The sequence below is a fragment of the Cyprinodon tularosa genome, unplaced genomic scaffold (assembly GCF_016077235.1).
Source record: "Cyprinodon tularosa strain WSP-4 unplaced genomic scaffold, ASM1607723v1 ctg277, whole genome shotgun sequence".
Lineage (NCBI taxonomy): Eukaryota > Metazoa > Chordata > Actinopteri > Cyprinodontiformes > Cyprinodontidae > Cyprinodon > Cyprinodon tularosa.
This window is the reverse complement of record NW_024038982.1, coordinates 5,050-23,333: the sequence shown is the minus strand read 5'-3', so window position 1 is coordinate 23,333 and position 18,284 is coordinate 5,050. Positions and strand designations below refer to the sequence as shown.

The window sequence follows — 18,284 nt, the reverse complement described above, 5'->3', positions numbered from 1 at the left end:
ATAAGATAAGTGACCAGTCTCTCTAGAAAATTATTTACAAAAAAAAAAAAAAAACTAATAACATATTTCTCAGTATCTGGAAGCTTAAACTCTCTAGCATAATGTTTATTAGGAAATTATGTGAAACATTTACCAAGATGCACTTTGATAGAAGTGCAGATACATTTTTTTAAGTGTGGAATAAGGAAAAACTTCAGACCCTAAGTTTTGTCTGTTCATGGAATGTCTAGAAGAATGTCTAGAAGAATATGAAACCTGATTTGATCAATTGTGAAAATTCATATATGGAATAATGTTTGTCTCCTGCCCCATTATCAAAACGTTAAATCCATCCATTTATCCATCCTCCCATTCATTCATCCATCTATTCATCTATCCATCCATCCATTCATTCATTCATCTATCCATCCATTTATCCATCCATTCATTCATCCATCTATTCATCTATCCAGCCATTCATCCTTCCATCCATCCACCATCCATCCATCCATCCATCCATCCATCCATTCATTCATTCATCTATCCATCCATTTATCCATCCATTCATTCATCCATCTATTCATCTATCCAGCCATTCATCCTTCCATCCATCCACCATCCATCCATCCATCCATCCATTAATTCATCTATCCATCGATTTATCCATCCAATCATTCATCCATCTATTCATCCATCCATCCATCCATCCATTTATCCATCCATCCATCCATCCATCCATCCATTCATGCATCCATCCATTCTTCCTTCCATTCACCCATCCATTCATCCATCCATCCATTTATCCATCCATCCATCCATTTATCCATCCATCCATCCATCCATCCATTTATCCATCCATCCATTCATGCATCCATCCATCATCCATCCTTTCACCCACTGATGCATCCATCAATCTATCCATTCATACATCCATCTATCATCCATCCATCCATCCCTCCACCCATCCATCCATCCACCCATGCATCCATGTTTCCATCCACCCATCCATTCATTCATCTATCCATCCATTTACCCATCCATTCATTCATCCATCTATTCATCTATCCATCCATTCTTCCTTCCATCCACCCATCTATTCATCCATCCTTCAATCCATCCATCCATGCATCCATTCATGCATCCATCCATCATCCAACCTTTCACCCACCCATAAATCCATCAATCTATTCATTCATACATCGATCTATCATCCATCCATCCATCCATCCATCCACCCATCCATCCATCCATCCATCCATCCATCCATCCATCCATCCATCCATCCATCCATCCATCCATCCATCCATCCATCCATCCATCCATTCATCCATCCTTTCACCCACCCATGCATCCATGTTTCCATCCATCCATCCATCCATCCATCCATTCATCCATCCATTCATCCATCCTTTCACCCACCTATGCATCCACCCATCCATTCATCTATCATCTATCAGCCAACCAGGTGTAAAACAGGCCGAACAGCAATGTACAGATGAATCAGACTTCAAACTAGTAATTTAACAGTTTGCTGCTGTAAATATGATGACATTCCTCTGGCCCTAAGGCTCACAGTGACAAGGAGAGGAGGTGAAGCTGCCACTGAAATTCTGCTCTAAAATGACAACTCATTTATCGTCCCCTTTATCCTTTCAGGGCACAACCATCAAATGATCCATCTGCCAGAACCTCACCGTCTGCCTCTTATTGACAAATGACTCACGTTTAACAGCTACTCAGAAACAGGCCAATTACTCAAAGACACTGTAAAGCTTGACCAAAGATGGAGGTCAAGACCTGCTCTTTACTCCCTTTGCTCTCAGTTTGTCAGAGTCCCACTAATTAGAAAAGGCTGTGATCTTTTACTTTCCAGTTGAAGATTTAGAGTATCATAGGATAACTATTTTAGATTCAGTCAGCTCTACTCTGTCCTTTATCAACACCAATGTATTTAGAAAGTGTGTTTTTGCAATTGTGTGCATTTCAGGTCCATTTTAACACAAGGTTTGTAATGAAAACCCTCATGACCATCTGCCCCGGGACGGTGCTGCTGGTCTTCAGCATTTCCCTTTGGATCATCGCTGCCTGGACTGTACGAGTGTGTGAGAGGTCAGTAGAGAACTTAGCATTTTTGACTGTAAATAGATGTGGATATTATGTTAAAGTGAGTTTACCATTGCATTTGGCAGAAAAAAATGAAATTAAAAATATGGGAAACATCGGAATGTGTGTTTATTTTCGGGATTATATTTTCAATTTGTTTCAGTCAGTGGTTTGGCAAATTTCTTTGATTATTCTGTTTAAACAAAAGTAAGAATTTACACACTGATGAAAGTTGTTGCATCACTTGAGGTTTTGCATTTTGTGGTAGAAAATCCACAAACTTCTGTGTATTTATTATATTATCACCTTGCAACTTTATTTTGACCCTACTAAAGAATTTACACAAGCAATGTACAGATGAATATTCTTGTATTTATCAGATAACCATGAAACCTTATCCATGGTATGCAGATATTGTGTCTATACTGAAAAAGATCACTTCACATTAACAGCTCCAATTCTTTCAGTTGCTATATTATCTTTAAATTATGCTAACTTACAGAACATTGCAAATACGAGACAGTCTTAACTCTCTATCTTGTTAAACCAATAAGACTGGCTAAATGTAACTCATATCAGCAGCAGTACAACTTCAGTGCAAAAGACATTACTAACAAAATGTTTGATAGACTTGCTTTATTTTCTTTTGGAAATAAGTTGAGTTATAAAGAATATGTTTTTGAGTTTATTTTGCTTATTTAAAGCAGCATTATGATTACTTCACTGTAAAGTTGTCAGACATGAAGAAAAATTCATTCAGATAAAAATATGAAAAATTTATTTGGACTAAGCCTTTCTTTTAATAAGATGCTCATCAAAGATTTAAGATAAAAACACTGTTTTCAGATCCCTTTTTAAAAAAACATACCATATGGTTTCATTAAAATGTGGTTCCTAATATAAAGTTTTAAAAAGTATTTAAAAAAAACACAATAAAATAATTTTTTTCTTATAATCAAACAGTATAGGAAGTGCACGCCGCAGTCTGGGAATGAGACTCAAAGCTCTTTCTCTCAGCTGCAAAGTTTTATAGGTGGCCTGGTGAATTGCTAGTGAAGCATTATTTTAAAATTCAGGAAAAATAAAACCTAGCTAAAATAAAACCTAAGAGGTTTTTATATCTCCAGGAGTACTTCTGGCTGCATGAAATAATTCACACAAGCAGCAAGAGTAATGGGCCTCTATTTCAAACAGCGGCTTTAGATGTTATAATCCCAATAAATGGCTGTAAATTAGCAGTTATTAGTCCCATAGAAAGGCTTCAGATTGTGCCTCCTACCTATCAGTATGCTCAGTAGGTTGATATCACCAAATGAAATCCAATCCTAACACTAAGGTAATTCCTTTTTTAGCCAAAGAATTAATAAATGTATTTATGTGTAATGTGAACATAATTTTAGTAGTTCTTCAGGTATTGTAAAAAAAAAATAAATAAAATAAAAAAGGTGATTTGCATGTCGCTCGTCTGTCAACTGAATTTTTTTTTAGACCCCACATTAAATCCATGTGACTGAAACATGTTGAATTCACTTAAAGTAAAATCTTTAAATGTAGTTTTTATAAAAGAATATAGCCTGTCAATAAAGTAGATAAAAAATATAAATTAGGTAAAGAGAAAGTGGAACGGTTTTAGAAGTGGTTGAAGCAGCTATTATCAGCCATAATCTGGATATGATACGAAAAACTACTGGAGCCAGGGGGAGTGGCGGCCAAGTGGTTAGAGCACAGAGCCTGGAATCCTGAGGTTCTGAGTTCGAGCCCCACTCGCACAGACTGGCACTCTGGCTCTGTGAGCGAGACCCTCATCGGGCGCCCCCTGTCCTGTCTAAGGGGATGGGTTAAATGCAGAAGTAAATTTCTCCAATGTGAGATCAATAAAGTTCAATTATTATTTCATTCCATGGCACTGATAAACGCTGATAACTGCTATTTATTTGATGATCAGCTGATTTTAAATGACATATTTAAATATTTGCCGAAGTTACATGGTAAGCTGTTTTTCCTTACATACACATTCTAAAAGACACATTTCTTCTTATTACACTGTCAAACTTTTCACTCTGCTGAATACTGATGCTGGCTCAGCTTCCAGATGTTGGAAAAACCGTTTCTTAAGAAGTGTTTCATGTGGTATCACATGGCTCTGTTGCATTTAACGGATGGTAATTTAACTTCATGAGTTGTGTAATGGTTCTGATGTAGCATTGCATAGAAGGTGAGAAATGACTCACTGTTTTGATGAGTTCTCAAGCGTTTGAAGATAATCTCAGAGATAACAGGAAATGTCACTTGGTTAATAAGCTTGATTAAAGACATCATTGACTGGCTTCTGGGCTGCCTGACTTCACATCCATCTTTAATTGACATTTTCTCTCCTCTGCAAATTAGGTTTATACTAAAAGAGTTTAAACTCACTAAAAGAATGTGTAAAGAATTTGTTAATAAAAAAACTTCTTTGCTATGAATGTATGTATAGTGTTTAGAGCAAACTACCAAGGTTACAATTTTTTGTGTGTGTTGAATAGTTTTCCTGAAAGAGAAGCAGTTTTTTTTTTTTTTTATCTGTACTGGCTTTGGTAGCTATGGGAACAGGAATGATGTAGTTGCAGTAATGTATTTTATTCAGTGCTAGGAAAAATAGCAGGACACGTATTTTAGTTTTGACGCCCACATTTGCAGACTGAGCCAGTGAGCATGTCAGGTTTGACTGTTATTTCAGTGTTTTGCATTATTCACATACTTTCCTTTGAACTGTTTGACAGTTTATCACTTCACAGCAATAAATATCAAAGTATTTGATTGGACTTTTAGAGTGAAATGTTTTTTTTAAAAAAGGAGCTCCCTTTCTGTAACTATAAATAAATTTTTCGATTTCAGAGGGTACAACCAGCTCCCAGGTGTAATTTAATCTCAGTATAAATACAGCTGCTTAGGAAGACCTCATTGGTTTCTTACAGAGACTAAGAAACAGAGTAGACAGGTCAGAGAGAAATATTTGGAGAAAGTTTAAGCCTTTTTAGGTAAATTTACCTGTAGAGGTCTTTAAAGCAGGGGTTTGTCACCCTAGAAAATGTTCCAAAATCGTAGTCAACAGAAACAAAGAAAAGAACCATGCGTCCCAGAAGAACCTGCATCCAAAATGTAGTTTGAAGAATCTATCAAAAATAATACTATTAATGCTCCCACATACTCAGGCACACTTGAGTCCTCAACATCCGAGTACTTAGGGTGGAATAATGCGTTAATATATATCAAAATATAATTATTCAACTGCTGTGAAATCACAGGTCAGAAATTTCAATACACATTCCAATCTATGATTAGGTATTTTTCACTGACTGATTTTCTGTTTTTGTTTAGTTTTATGTATTTTGGTTTGAAAAAAAAAGATTGTAGTGTTATATTGGATTAATGTTGCAAACATGGTAAAATAATTGTTAGGTTTATGTAGGATTCGTCTAGTGGATATTCTTTTCTGCAAGGTTTTATTTTTTTTTTTATGTGAATTTAAAATGATATCCTGTCTATCAATATAATGAAGTATTAGTTTTGTCCATATTGTCAGTCTGGTAAAGAGCTGGTAGAGATCATTATCAAAGGTGAGATTAACAGAGTATGTGTCATCAGGTTCAAACCAATCATGCAAAAGCATCACTTTTTGAAGAAAAGCTCTCATAATGCAAACAGTTTTTTCAGGCCATGATAAAGGTTAACAATAGAACATTGCTCCATTTCAACTGCAGTCTTGACTGTTATTGTTACAGAAAGTCACTGTGATATTATGGACCCGCCCTCCACGCTGTGATTGATCCAGTCTTTTTTAGACCGGAGAGTATTGAGTCTTACCAGACTGACTTATAGTATGCCCTGTATAAGTCAGTCCGGTTGGCCAGTCTATACTATCCCTATTATTGACAGTGAAACTGGTCAAAGGTGATGGGATGATAAATGGTACTAATTAGAGGACAACACTGGAAGAAAACTTTGATGCTTCAAAAGACTTGAATTTAGGCCAAAGGTTTACCTATATCACATAAATATTCACAAGTTATAATGGTCCATTTAATGTCCAGAGCTATATTCAACAGCAGATCTCTGGGAAGATTTTAAAAGGAAAAGCTACAAATAATCTGGCAAAGTTTGATATATTTTAAGTTTTCACTCTTAAGCTATGAAAATCTGGTGAAATCAATCATACCTGATTCTAGGAATGATAACCTCCGTGAGCCAGATTACAAACGCTCTGCGGTTTTCATGTAAAAAGTTATTTTACTTAATATACACAAATTTATTAAGAGATAGTACTTAAACCTTTATTGATGTTTTTCATTGTATTGTTTATTCATTTATTCTTTAGGTACCATGATGCCCAGGATGTGACCAGTAACTTCTTGGGAGCAATGTGGCTCATCTCTATCACTTTTCTTTCCATCGGCTATGGAGACATGGTCCCTCACACCTACTGTGGCAAAGGAGTCTGTCTGCTCACAGGCATCATGGTCAGTACATTTTGTCTCCCTCCTCCTCCTCCTGTGTCCCTCACAGTCTCCCCTAGGCGTTGTCCTCTCCCTGTTCAAAGGTCAGCAGATTGGAGAGCATGCTGTCGTTTGCTAGAGCAATCCTGCCTTGTGTAATTTGGGCAATCCTCCCCGAATTAGCTGCATCTGTGCTTCTGTGTGTTTTGGTTGCGTAGGCGTCCAAACAAGAGCACATTAGCAGTTTATGTGTGTTTTTGTGTGTGTTGTTTGTGTTTCTGTCCTTATTGCATAATGAAGGTCCTACCTTTCAATGTGCCATGTCCTCCCACTCTCACTTTCTCACCATCTCTATCATTTTTTCAATTTCTATCTTTGCCACAATCTACCCCTTACATTTCACCATATTCTTTCCTTTTTCTTTGATCTTCCCTTCTTCTCGTCCATCTCCTTCTCCCCAAGGCCATGTGTTTATTTTTATCTACCGTCCATCTGCTAGTTGCAGTGTTCAAGCAAACAACTTCAACACTGTTTACACTGCTGGTGATATTTCTTTCTCAACTTTTTCACTTTCTTGTTTGCTTTTCTTTTTTGGCACAATTCTGATCCTTTTAATCAAGCCATCTCTTCATTTGTTTGCTTTTTGCAGTATTTTAAGGAAGAAAATTACCTCTTAGTACTCACTCTAAACCAGCTTTTTGTGGGGTTTACATACTTGAATGTGACACCGCTAACAGTCTGGAAATAGTTCCAAAGGAGGATCCAGGCTTGAGGACGTACACAGTCTTATCTTGGTCTGCTGATTTCTGTTGGCAGTTGATGGAGGCATCTTGTTTTAGTGTTTCCTTCAAAAAAATCCATAGCCTGCCTCCATTTAAAGGTATAGTAAAGGATGTTCTTTATCTGGGTGGATCATCAAAATAAGTGGTCCTCCTAATTATCCATCATTCTCGTGATATGTTTACGTAAGGCCGTCCTTTGTGCTCGTCCCCATTTTGACTTACCAGTCGTGAGTCCGACATTGTGAAAAAATTGCAAATCTTCTTTTGGAAAGTAAGCTTGTATAAGTGATGCAAACAGCAACTTTGAAACAGAGCGTGCACGAGGAGAAATGGGCCTGGGCATGCTCTTGCACACGTTTAATAGTCGTTCCCTCTAGAGAGCGGATACAGGGTTGTGCATGTGCATTTTTGTTAGTGTTTCAAAAATTTGGAATAAAATCCTCCGCTATACGTTTAATACAATGACCTGCTTCAGTGTAAATCAGAACTTGGCAAAAATCATAATATCATCAAACCTTTCCAAAAATTTTAAAAGGTAAATAGACAATGAAATTATACGGATGAGGATCCAGTGCATGAATCCAATGTACTTCGTCATTAACTATCGAATCAAACCAGTTCTTTTCAGTTGCAGTTTTGCATATATCAATATTGCGAAGAAGATTTCAATGTTAAATTTTATCCACAACTAAATACCATGATCCTCATCAAAATGTTTGGTTGAATTTTTGCCAAAGCTGACCTAACTTATTTTAGGTAAAGTTTCTACAGTCATAAAGAAGCCATTGTATTCCCCCTTCCTTTCTCCATAACTTATCTCATAATCCCCCCCTGTGTGCTTCTGTCTAAGGTCACCCAGCTTCTACAATTCACCTTACTTTTACAGCCTCTCTGTTTGCTTTTTTTTTTAAACATCCTTCTGGTCCCTCTATTAATGATGTAATGAGAGCAGAGGCAAGGTTGGCTGCATTACCACATTGAGGGATTAGTGTGCATAGCAGCACAAAAAGATTTTGAAAGGGCTCTCATTGTTACACTCTGTAGTAACTTTGAAAAAAAGAGGATAACAGCCTTGTTTAAAAATATTGTTTGTCTATAACCATCAATAGGTATGAAATAAATCTCCAAAAATAAAACTTAAAAAGATCTTTGAGCTGTGTGTAGACGTATCTTTCCAAAAAATCAGATGGATGATTCAGATTTCTCCCCAAAAAAAACAACGTGTGTATTCTTTCATCTTCACTGTATTCAACATCTCTTTCTGTATTTGCCAACTCACCCACCTTCCTCACTTTGCGGTCCATTATATGTGTGAGCAAACACACAAGATAGACACACACAGACCCCATTTATTGGGTGAATTATCCAATAGATGTTTGTCATGGAGTAAAACACTCACCTCAACACACACAGAAAGAGACAGACATAAAACAGAGTGGTGGATACAGATAGTCCCAAGCCAAACTCTGCAGGCTGGAGTGCCCCCCCCTCAGGTGCTCTCTCGGCATGGCGCCCACACACACACTCATCAAACAAAGACACACATAAACATGCGCTCCTCTGAGCGGTCAGAGTGTTTTATTTTTATTGAACATCAGATGGTTACTAGGAATGTTGCCTCACTGGAAAATATAAGGTAGAGTTTTACAGTCTTGAAAACAAAACAAAAATAACAGCCTATAGACCTGTCAAAGCAGGATATGTTTTATCATTTGTATGTGTATATGTGTGTGATTGAGAGTTAATGTAATGAGTTTGCAAGAGAGAAATTCTCAGTGATGTTACTATGACAACACATGAAGGAATATACCATCGTCCTGAAGCTACCTGGGGGTGTTCCAGGTGTTAGTGAGCACATGTGGGCGGTTGTATGTTTGTTGTCAGCGGGTAGATGGTGGGAGAGTTTAAAAGCCTCAAAATGCTGTGAACAGTTTGAGACATTTGTTTTAAAATTGAGATTGACATGGGCTAAGTGTCTCACAGGGATCAGATAATAACAATACAGGACACCTGACAACAGACTGCATGATATAGGCCTACATCTCGCACAAAATCAGCATCCATGGGAGGAGAGCCTAAACTGCTGCAGAGGAAAAATAATAAAAAGGCCCATCTCATTCAACAGAAACATCTGATTATCATTAAAAGGTTTGGAAACGTATTCTAGAGAGGGTGAACATTATGGAAGGTGAGCGCAGAGTCACTGCCTTTTTTGGGTTGGCTTATATAGGGTATTTAGTTATTTTATCTCAAACCATACATCAAACATCACGCTCATATCAAAGTGAAACCCCGCATATGACCTGGCAATGTGTGTTTTGGATTCTGGCGGTCCTAAACACACACAAACATGTCAAAAGTAGGCTAATATTGTCCCTAACACTCTAGAGAAAATTAACATCCAGTTGTATTTCCCAAAAAATAAACTAATGTGTTGCAATAATCCACCAAAGGTCGTTGTTAAACATAAGGATGAACACATATAATCCATTTTCCATAATGATGTGTATTTATGATACATACAGTAAGTTTTACATATACCGTATTTTCACGACTATAAGGCGCACTTAAACGTCTTTTTTTCCCCTCAAAATGTGCAGTGTGCGCCAATGTGCGCCCTATGGTGCGGTGCGCCCTATGAGTGTTGTAACTGCGACTTTTGAGACCACCTCATTGAGGAGATGATGAAAGAGTGGCTAAATGTAAGGAGACCAGGTGTTTTTTTTTTTCCACTCATCACCATCGCTGTTAAAATGTAACTCCATGCGTGCCCATCTCACAGCTGATGTGAAAAACATGGGGAAACAAATTAACGCTGTGCTCGCTGTTCAACCGCTCGACATCGGTGTGAACCGGACCCAGCAGGTGCAGCAGAAGCAGCGAGTTTACATGCAAAGTCAATGGTTGACACGCGTATAGGTGCAGAAAAAGGTCCTGCAGCGCGTTTTGAGCAGCAGGAGCGTTTAAGCATCTGCCAACGCGCTGCTGCTGCTCGAGATGGAAAAATTGAAGTTTTGCTGCTGGTCGCACCGCATCAACCAATCAGAGAAGCTGATCTGGGAGCTGACAGCGAGACAGACACAGCGCTCTGATGACATATGATATTAACGCAAATGAAACGGGCTGGATGGATGAGGAGATGATGAAAGCGTGGCTGAGGGAGGTGTAGCCTATGTGAGGAGACCAGGTGCTTTTTTCCACGCATCACCATCGCTGCGTGCCCATCTCACAGCCGATGTGAAAAAAAAGGTGAATCAAATTAACGCTGTGCTCGCCGTTATCCCGGGGGGTCTGACAAAGGAGCTTCAACCGCTCGACATCGGTGTGAAGCGGCCGTTCAAAGTAAGGCTGCGAGCGGCGTGGGAGCGATGGATGGCCGACAGAGACCACAGTTTCACGATAAGTGGAAGGCAGCGCCGGGCAAGTTACGCCACAGTTTGCGGATGGATTGTAGATGGACTAACGTGTCTGCTGGCTCTGTTGTTCAAGCTTTCGCAAAAGCAGGCATTATTTCTGAGGAGCCGCGCTGCACGGAAAGTGACTGACAGCGAAGAAGGGGAAATTGGCATGTCTGATTTAGCGCAGCTGTTTTATTCAGAAACAGAGGATGATGACTTTGATGGGTTTGATTAATACTTTGTAATAAATACATGAATAAAGCACAATCATACTTAGTTTTGCTCCCGCTCTATTTTTCTACCTGAAAACTTAATTCAACAGCAGCCTCTGGGCGGGTCTTCTCCTCTTCACCGCGGTGGCTGGCAGGTGTTTTTTCATCTAAATAATCTAAATCTTGCAGCTATATTTGCTGTGATCAGTGGGAATTAAGTAGTTTTATTATGTTTTTAAGTGAGAAAGTCCACCTGAAAACTTAATAATTGCAGTCAGTTCATCCAGATTATCTATTTCTGTCGGAGGCGCTCAGACCCCCACATACCAGCGGTGCGCCGACAGTAGAAATCCTTTCATCAGCAGCCTCTAGGCTGGGTAGCCTCCGGGTTCACGCGGTGGATGGCAGGTGTTTTTCATCTAAATAATTTAAACTGCAGGCACCCATAAAAGCGAACATATTCCGTCGGCAGGTTTCAGGATTTTAAGTTAATTTAGGAGTGATCACAGCGCTGTGTCATCTGCGATGTGTCTGTCTCACGGCCAGCTGCCAGGTTTGATTAATACTTTTTAATAAATACATGAATAAAGCACAGTCATACTCAGTTTTGCCCCCGCTGTATTTTTAAATACGCAGTAGAGGTATTTAAAGGTAGTAGAGGACATGTACCGGTATATAAAAAACGCGCCCTATAGTCCGGTGCGCCTTATGTGTGTGTTAAATACAGAAATGGGACACATAACTGAGACTGCGCCTTTTAGTACGGTGCGCCTTATGGTCGTGAAAATACGGTAAAAAGGGTCATAGTTTCACAATGCTTATGACTAGAGATCTGAAATTTACACCACATCAACAACAAGTGCAGTAAGTGGGAGAGGTCAATAGGAATTATACAAAAGATATAACATAATAAGAATTGCATATATTTTATTAGAGGGGGGGAAAAGGGTTTTTTGGATGTTTGAAGTCACATAGCTCTGGTTGTGTAAAACCTACAGAGTCTGTACATATATCTCCAGAAACTAGAAAGTCTTAGCTTTCAAATGACACAAATCACAAGCATGTGGGTTTTATAATATTATTTTGCTGGCTAATAGCATTTTTGGTAAGCCATACATTTGTGCACAGGCTTTGAAAGGATGGTGGTAAGAGGCTCTAGAGCAGCCCTAAGATTATTTTATTAATGATTTTCAAAAGTGAAAAAATAAAAAAGATTTTATCACTGAGCATTTGCACCATAAAAACCACAGTTTAACAGATGGACATCAAACTCCAGCCCTCTAGGACCGGTGTCCTGCAACTTTAACATGTCGTTCTGCTACAACGCACATGAACCAAAGAATCAATCCATCTGGACTGTAGAATTTGACTGTATGCTGATGCAGCATTCATCTATTTGATTCAGGAGCTCTGAATGATGGAAGTGTGTAATATTTGAAGGATTTTCTGGAAAGAGGCTTAACATCCTTATACTTTTAAATAGTCAGCTACTGTTAAGGTTGTTTAAATTCAGCCCTTCAGACATATATAGAACCCTTCAAATAATTTATCTTTTAAAATCTGTCAGTTGCTGCTGAATCCTGTCCACAGAAAACCCCACTCAAATCATCTCTTTTTCTCAATAGTTATGTAATGACGATAAACGAAAAACATTATTTTGAACTAAAACAATTTAGGCCATAAGCATATTGTGTAAAATGTTGAGGGTTTTATTTATAGACTTGAGCAAAAAAATATTTTTTTACTTGACCATTTGAACAAAACAGGCTTTTATTACTCCTGCACCAACTCCAATTTTCAGACCCTTGGAGTTATGCTTCTTTTAGTGCACTCTGTGATGCAAACATGAGAGGAGTTTTTTCCTGCCTTGGTGGCCACTTTCTTTTTATAACCATGTTCCATCAGGTTTCAGAGAATAACTGCTTTTCAAATAGCTTTGTGCACTTTCATCATCTAAGTATGGAGCTAGATCGGTCTCAATTTTCACAAATACACATACGTGATTCATACATGCATAGGACAAGATCCACACATGCACAGAATGATTCACACAAGCACAAAAAATCCACAAACACACAGTACAAGATCCACACATGCAAAGCATGATTCACACAGGTGCAAAAAAAACACATCTAACAAGATCCACACATGCACAGAATAATTCACACAAGCGCATAAAAATCCACAAACACACAGTACAAGATCCACACATGCAAAGCACGATTCACACAGGCGCAATAAAAAAATCCACTCACACACAGTACAAGATCCACACATGCACACCACGATTCACACAAGCACAAAAAAGTCCACACACATAGGACAAGATCCACAGACACAGAACGATTCATGAAAGCACACAGGATCCACACACGCAAAGAACAAGATTCACCAAAGTATTTCTGGTCCATAAACAATTATGAATTAAAATACAAAGTACAGTAGTCTTTAAACTTCACTGCATTTGTGTGTTGATTTTTGAGACTTTACTGATGTGCCTCAATACACAAATGCATTTTTTAAGCAGGTAATGGTTTTCAACCAATCACAAATAAGTTAATCACAAGAAAGTACGCCACGTGGGATGACACCCAGATCCCACATCCTCCGTATCCGCCCCTGTCCCTTTTCTTTTCACTAACTGTTCTTTTTTTCCCTCTATGTTTGTTTTAAGTCTTGAAATGCTAAATGTACAAAACATAGCAGTGGTGGGTAGGGTTTAGACTAAAATAGCTTCTTTTTTTTATCAATCTTTAAGATACCCACAGATTCGTTTCTGCAAGTGCACTATATTAAGTAGAAATTGCACCTTTCACTTTAGGACCTTGGTTGGTGTAAAAAGCAAAAAAAGCAAGAGCCAATACACTTCTGCTCTGTGTAATTGCAGTGTGATTTAAAATGGGGTTAAGCGGAAGGAGACAGGTGCAGACATAATCCTCCCTCTGAATCTAAATAGTGAATTAACTTCATGAATGTTACATGATCATGGGAATGCAAATGCACTTGATTTATTTACCATGGGCGAGAGTGACCACTTCTTTAAGTAGGAGGAATTTGGTCAATTCATTTGTCTGGGGCAGACAGGTGTGCTTTAAAGAAAGGCAAGTTTGATTATATGTGCAGTCCTGAGTGCTTTGCAGTTCTTCAAAGCCATTTCCAAACAATTAGAAGTCCAGCAATCTGTTGTAAGAAAGCTCTGACTTCACTTTCCTCAGTTTGTTAAAGGTTATAGTTTATCAAAAAATATTTTGAATATCTTACTTATTTGGAAAGGTTCCCAAGCAGAAAGCATTTTCTCTTTAATATTATTCTAATACTTATTATTATACATTTGAAAATAAAGAATTTTAACAATGAGACCCCCAGAGCACGTTTTTGCCATTAGGCAAACAGCCTTTAGGCAAAAACTTCCTTATTCAGCACTCCTCTGGATGAGCTGTTTTGGCTGTCCACCCGAAGGCCATGCCCCCACAACCCGCAACATGCCAGCTAGTCAGAGTTTGTAAAGATACTGGCTAGGAGCATGGAATAGTTTATTAGATGAAGGCTGTAGATGACCGATGGGCAAATTACATAAAAAGGGCATTTCAAACAGATGATTTTAAACACATTAGCTAAACGGTGAAGAAAGCCAGGGCGAGAGAGGGGATATGTTTTTATTTTTTTTTATTTTTGTGAATCTTACACATTAAACTGAATTTTGCATTATATGGGACCTTTAAAGTAAATATTAGGGGTGTGGGAAATAATCGTTTTGGCGATATATCGTGATATTCAGCTTGCTAATATAATATCGATCTTTCACTTCTTAGTATCGATTTTCAAAAAAAAGAAAATGGTTATATAAAACATTGATGGGAAAATGGGCTACCTCTGCACCACCACTCTGGCAGAAAGCGCTGTGGAGCCCTTTAACTGTGCATGCAGCACCAAATCTGTATTTGAGGCAGTCACAGTGGAAGAAAACCCCAAACAACATGGATAATAATACCTAATCAATATTTTCTGATGAAAATATACAGCACTTGCTGTTTTATCTCATCATTTGATTTTGATAGCTGAGGAAAATATGCCAATATATGGTGATACTGCAATATCGTGATAATATCGTATCGTGACCCAAGTATCGCAACATGTATCGAATCGCAACACTCATGCCAATGCTCACCTCTAGTAAATATGGCCAAATTATCCTCTGAAACTAAGTTATCTACTCAATTTCTGGAACAGAGTCCTTGTAATGGGTTAGACCAAAAATATTTCCGATCATCATAAACATTGCTGTGCTATGTCAAAAACAAACACGACGTATTAAAAAAACCCTCTCTGCAAACTCTCAGGCATCATAGTAGAGGTAGGGTAATCTCAGTTTGGTTTGCTCCAAAAGAGTTGCTGAGCAAAGCTTGTTATGTTTTGTATACCAAAGTATTATAAAGTCAAATTTGAGGCTCTTTATGCAGCTGCTGAAGTTTGACCCAAACAGGGTCGTCAACAAGTTGTTAATGACCCTAAACACGGCTTAGTAAACAGAATGAATTAGACTACAATTACTAGAGTCTAGACATGATGGAAATCCCTTAGCGGGAGATAAAGAGAGCTGTGGAATAACAAATGCCTGCAAACATCACTGAGGTATCTTTGTTAGAAAGAGTACAGTAATGTAAAACTGGGTAAGAGCATCATTTAAACTGAGTCAAAGGCTTCTTGCAATATTACTATATGCCTAAATGTCCATGCAACATTGTTATTAAACCATTTTCTTCACCTACTTCTCCTTCATCATGATGTCCCCACCCCGGTTTGTGTGCTCTGTCTACTAAATAAAATATCAAGTGTGAGCACTGGGGTTATTGAAGGTCTTTATTAAACGGAGCAAATTTATCACCTCTATTCCGAATTTGTATGCATGACATTTATATGTTATGTCCTGCAAAATATTTCCGCTAAGAAACAGTAATGGTGATGTTGCTGATTTTGATGTTGCCATGATGACTGTGATCTAATCTGTTTTGCAGCACTATTGTGCTTTTTTGCTTGTCCGTGTCGGTGTTCATAAAGACCCTTTTAGTTATGACTGTGCATAAGCACAGATGGAGCTTCCCCTCTTTTTCTGATTGCTGTGTAGATGGCTTTGCTTTACCGGAGGAAGCGAAGGAAAACACCCTGGCAGGCATATAAAACAAATCACAGCAGCTCAGCCATCATCAGTCGTGTCACTCTGCAGAGATTGCACAGGGAACCCTGCTGGAATCAAGTGGATGCAGACCCAAATAAACTCCCATATACACACAAACGTGTGTGCACATACACCCACCTCGGCTGATGTGATGAACCAATCACTCCCCTACTGCTCCTGACCAAGGAGGACCCCTGTGCATACTGCACCAGCGCAGTGTTTGCACGCGTACTGTGATGCTCGTTCATTGAGCGCATTTATGAATGCTCTAAGGGTTTTCCTTTGGCTCTCATCATATTTTATTCATAGCTGTTGTATGAGTGCAAATAGAGTGGATGAGTGTATAGACGTGGGCACTAATGCCTGTTTGTGCGTTACATCTCACTGGAGCCAGCCAAACTTATTTTTGGCAAACCTGTCTTGTCTTTTAAGAGTGTGCACGAATCTTTGGCTCCTTCCTTCCCACACATTTCAGCAGCCTCCGTGCGTTTGCTCTCTAAACTTGTGTTTGTCTTCTTAAACATCTCTTGTATCCTCTACACACACACACACTCAAAAACAGGAAGGAAGACACTTGTGCACTTTCATTAACCACTCTTAATCTTAATTCATTGCCTATCAGGAGATATGTGACCTCATTAACACCGACTTCTTCTCTATTTTCCTCCCCTGCTATTTTTGCACACACACACACACACACACACACACACACACACACACACACACATCCCTCTCCTGCACTTATGCCTCCCTTTATGATTCCTTGGTTCACCATATCTCCTCTTTCCTTCTCCCCTTCTTTCCACAGGAACCTGTGAGCACTCACCATCCCCGTTCAAAACTGCTTCTAATCTGAAAGTTAATTAAGTCTGCCTTTCCTCCCTGTGTTTCTGCTCCTCTTCTCCTCTCAAGCATGTCTCTCCGGTTGAGAGTCTGCTGTCACTCTCTCCCAAATGAATTTTGCCATGTATCCCACGTGGGCTTAGCTGGAATACAGACAAACTGGTCTGTGTTTTACACTTTCACACGTCCTGCAAGCCTCCAAGTCTCCGGTGAGAGGAGAAGACTGACACCATATAATTCAAAACGACAGCATATAATTAAATGAAAGTAGGTGGTGCCGATCATTGATTTTTGATTTTTTTTAACCCATGAGGAGGTACATTTTGCATATGTAGGGAATATATAGAATTCATCTAACAGCAGATGGAGTGAAAGTGAAAATAGACTTGACTTGTCTCTCACCGTGAATAAATGTGGATTTGGAGCAGAGCTGTTCCTCCTAATCCTCTCCTCTTCCCCTATTCATATCTCCTTCTGTCATTCAGTTTCTCAAATTTTCCCTCATAAACCATCAATTGTCTGGGGGAGCCCTCTGTCCTGAAATCTCCCATATTAATGTGTCTGTGCCTTGACTTTTTGTTTCCGCCGACTCGCCCCTCTCTCTCTCACTCTCTCTCTGTCCCTCTCTCTCAGGGTGCTGGATGCACAGCTCTGGTGGTTGCTGTGGTAGCCAGGAAGTTGGAGCTGACCAAGGCTGAGAAACATGTGCACAACTTCATGATGGACACGCAGCTCACCAAGAGGGTGTGTAATCACTTTCTTTGTACTGTTGAAGAGCACACATACAAAATCTATACACCTTGTAACTTTTTTTCCAACTTTTTACATTTTCACATATTTCCATGTATTTTATAATTTTCTTACCCAACCACCAATAAACATTTGTGTAACCAATTTCTTTAAGATTTCACCATTATCAATGGACTTTTTGTTGATTATTGTCCTAAACTGTATAAAAACCACCCCACAGCCACAGTAATGTTTGTAAGGCACTTATGCCTATTGATAAATATTCCGCTCTTTTCAATCACATTGAAAGCTCTTTGACGCCATCTAGTAATCAGAGTTATAACCAATTGTGTAGCTACAAACCATTACAGTATGCTGAATAACCAAAAATGAACAATGCATGCTTAAATTGTAATCTGTTTGACAGGAGACAATAATCCATTATCTATTTACAAGGCGTTATTAACAGGTATTTGAACTTTACTTGTGTGTAATTTAGTCTAAGTATAAATCCACCTGCTCTGTGAGGGAAGCAGAGGTTAGAAAGCATTGCTAACCAAAAACAGCAGCCATTAATGCCATACAGA

At 38.7% G+C, this 18,284-nt stretch overlaps 1 protein-coding gene across 1 annotated transcript in view; it reads left to right on the top strand.

Moving 5' to 3' along the window:
- The window catches only part of kcnn3 (potassium intermediate/small conductance calcium-activated channel, subfamily N, member 3), a gene marked incomplete at its 3' end in the record, with an annotated part of 90,106 nt that extends 72,325 nt beyond the window's left edge, over window positions 1-17,781 (top strand). Inside the window, exons 5-7 of the mRNA XM_038290184.1 lie at window positions 1,967-2,088; window positions 6,440-6,581; window positions 17,602-17,781. Coding sequence (XP_038146112.1) covers window positions 1,967-2,088; window positions 6,440-6,581; window positions 17,602-17,781 — 444 coding nt within the window. The remainder of the gene's footprint in view (window positions 1-1,966; window positions 2,089-6,439; window positions 6,582-17,601) is intronic.
- Between the last annotated feature and the right edge of the window lie 503 nt (window positions 17,782-18,284).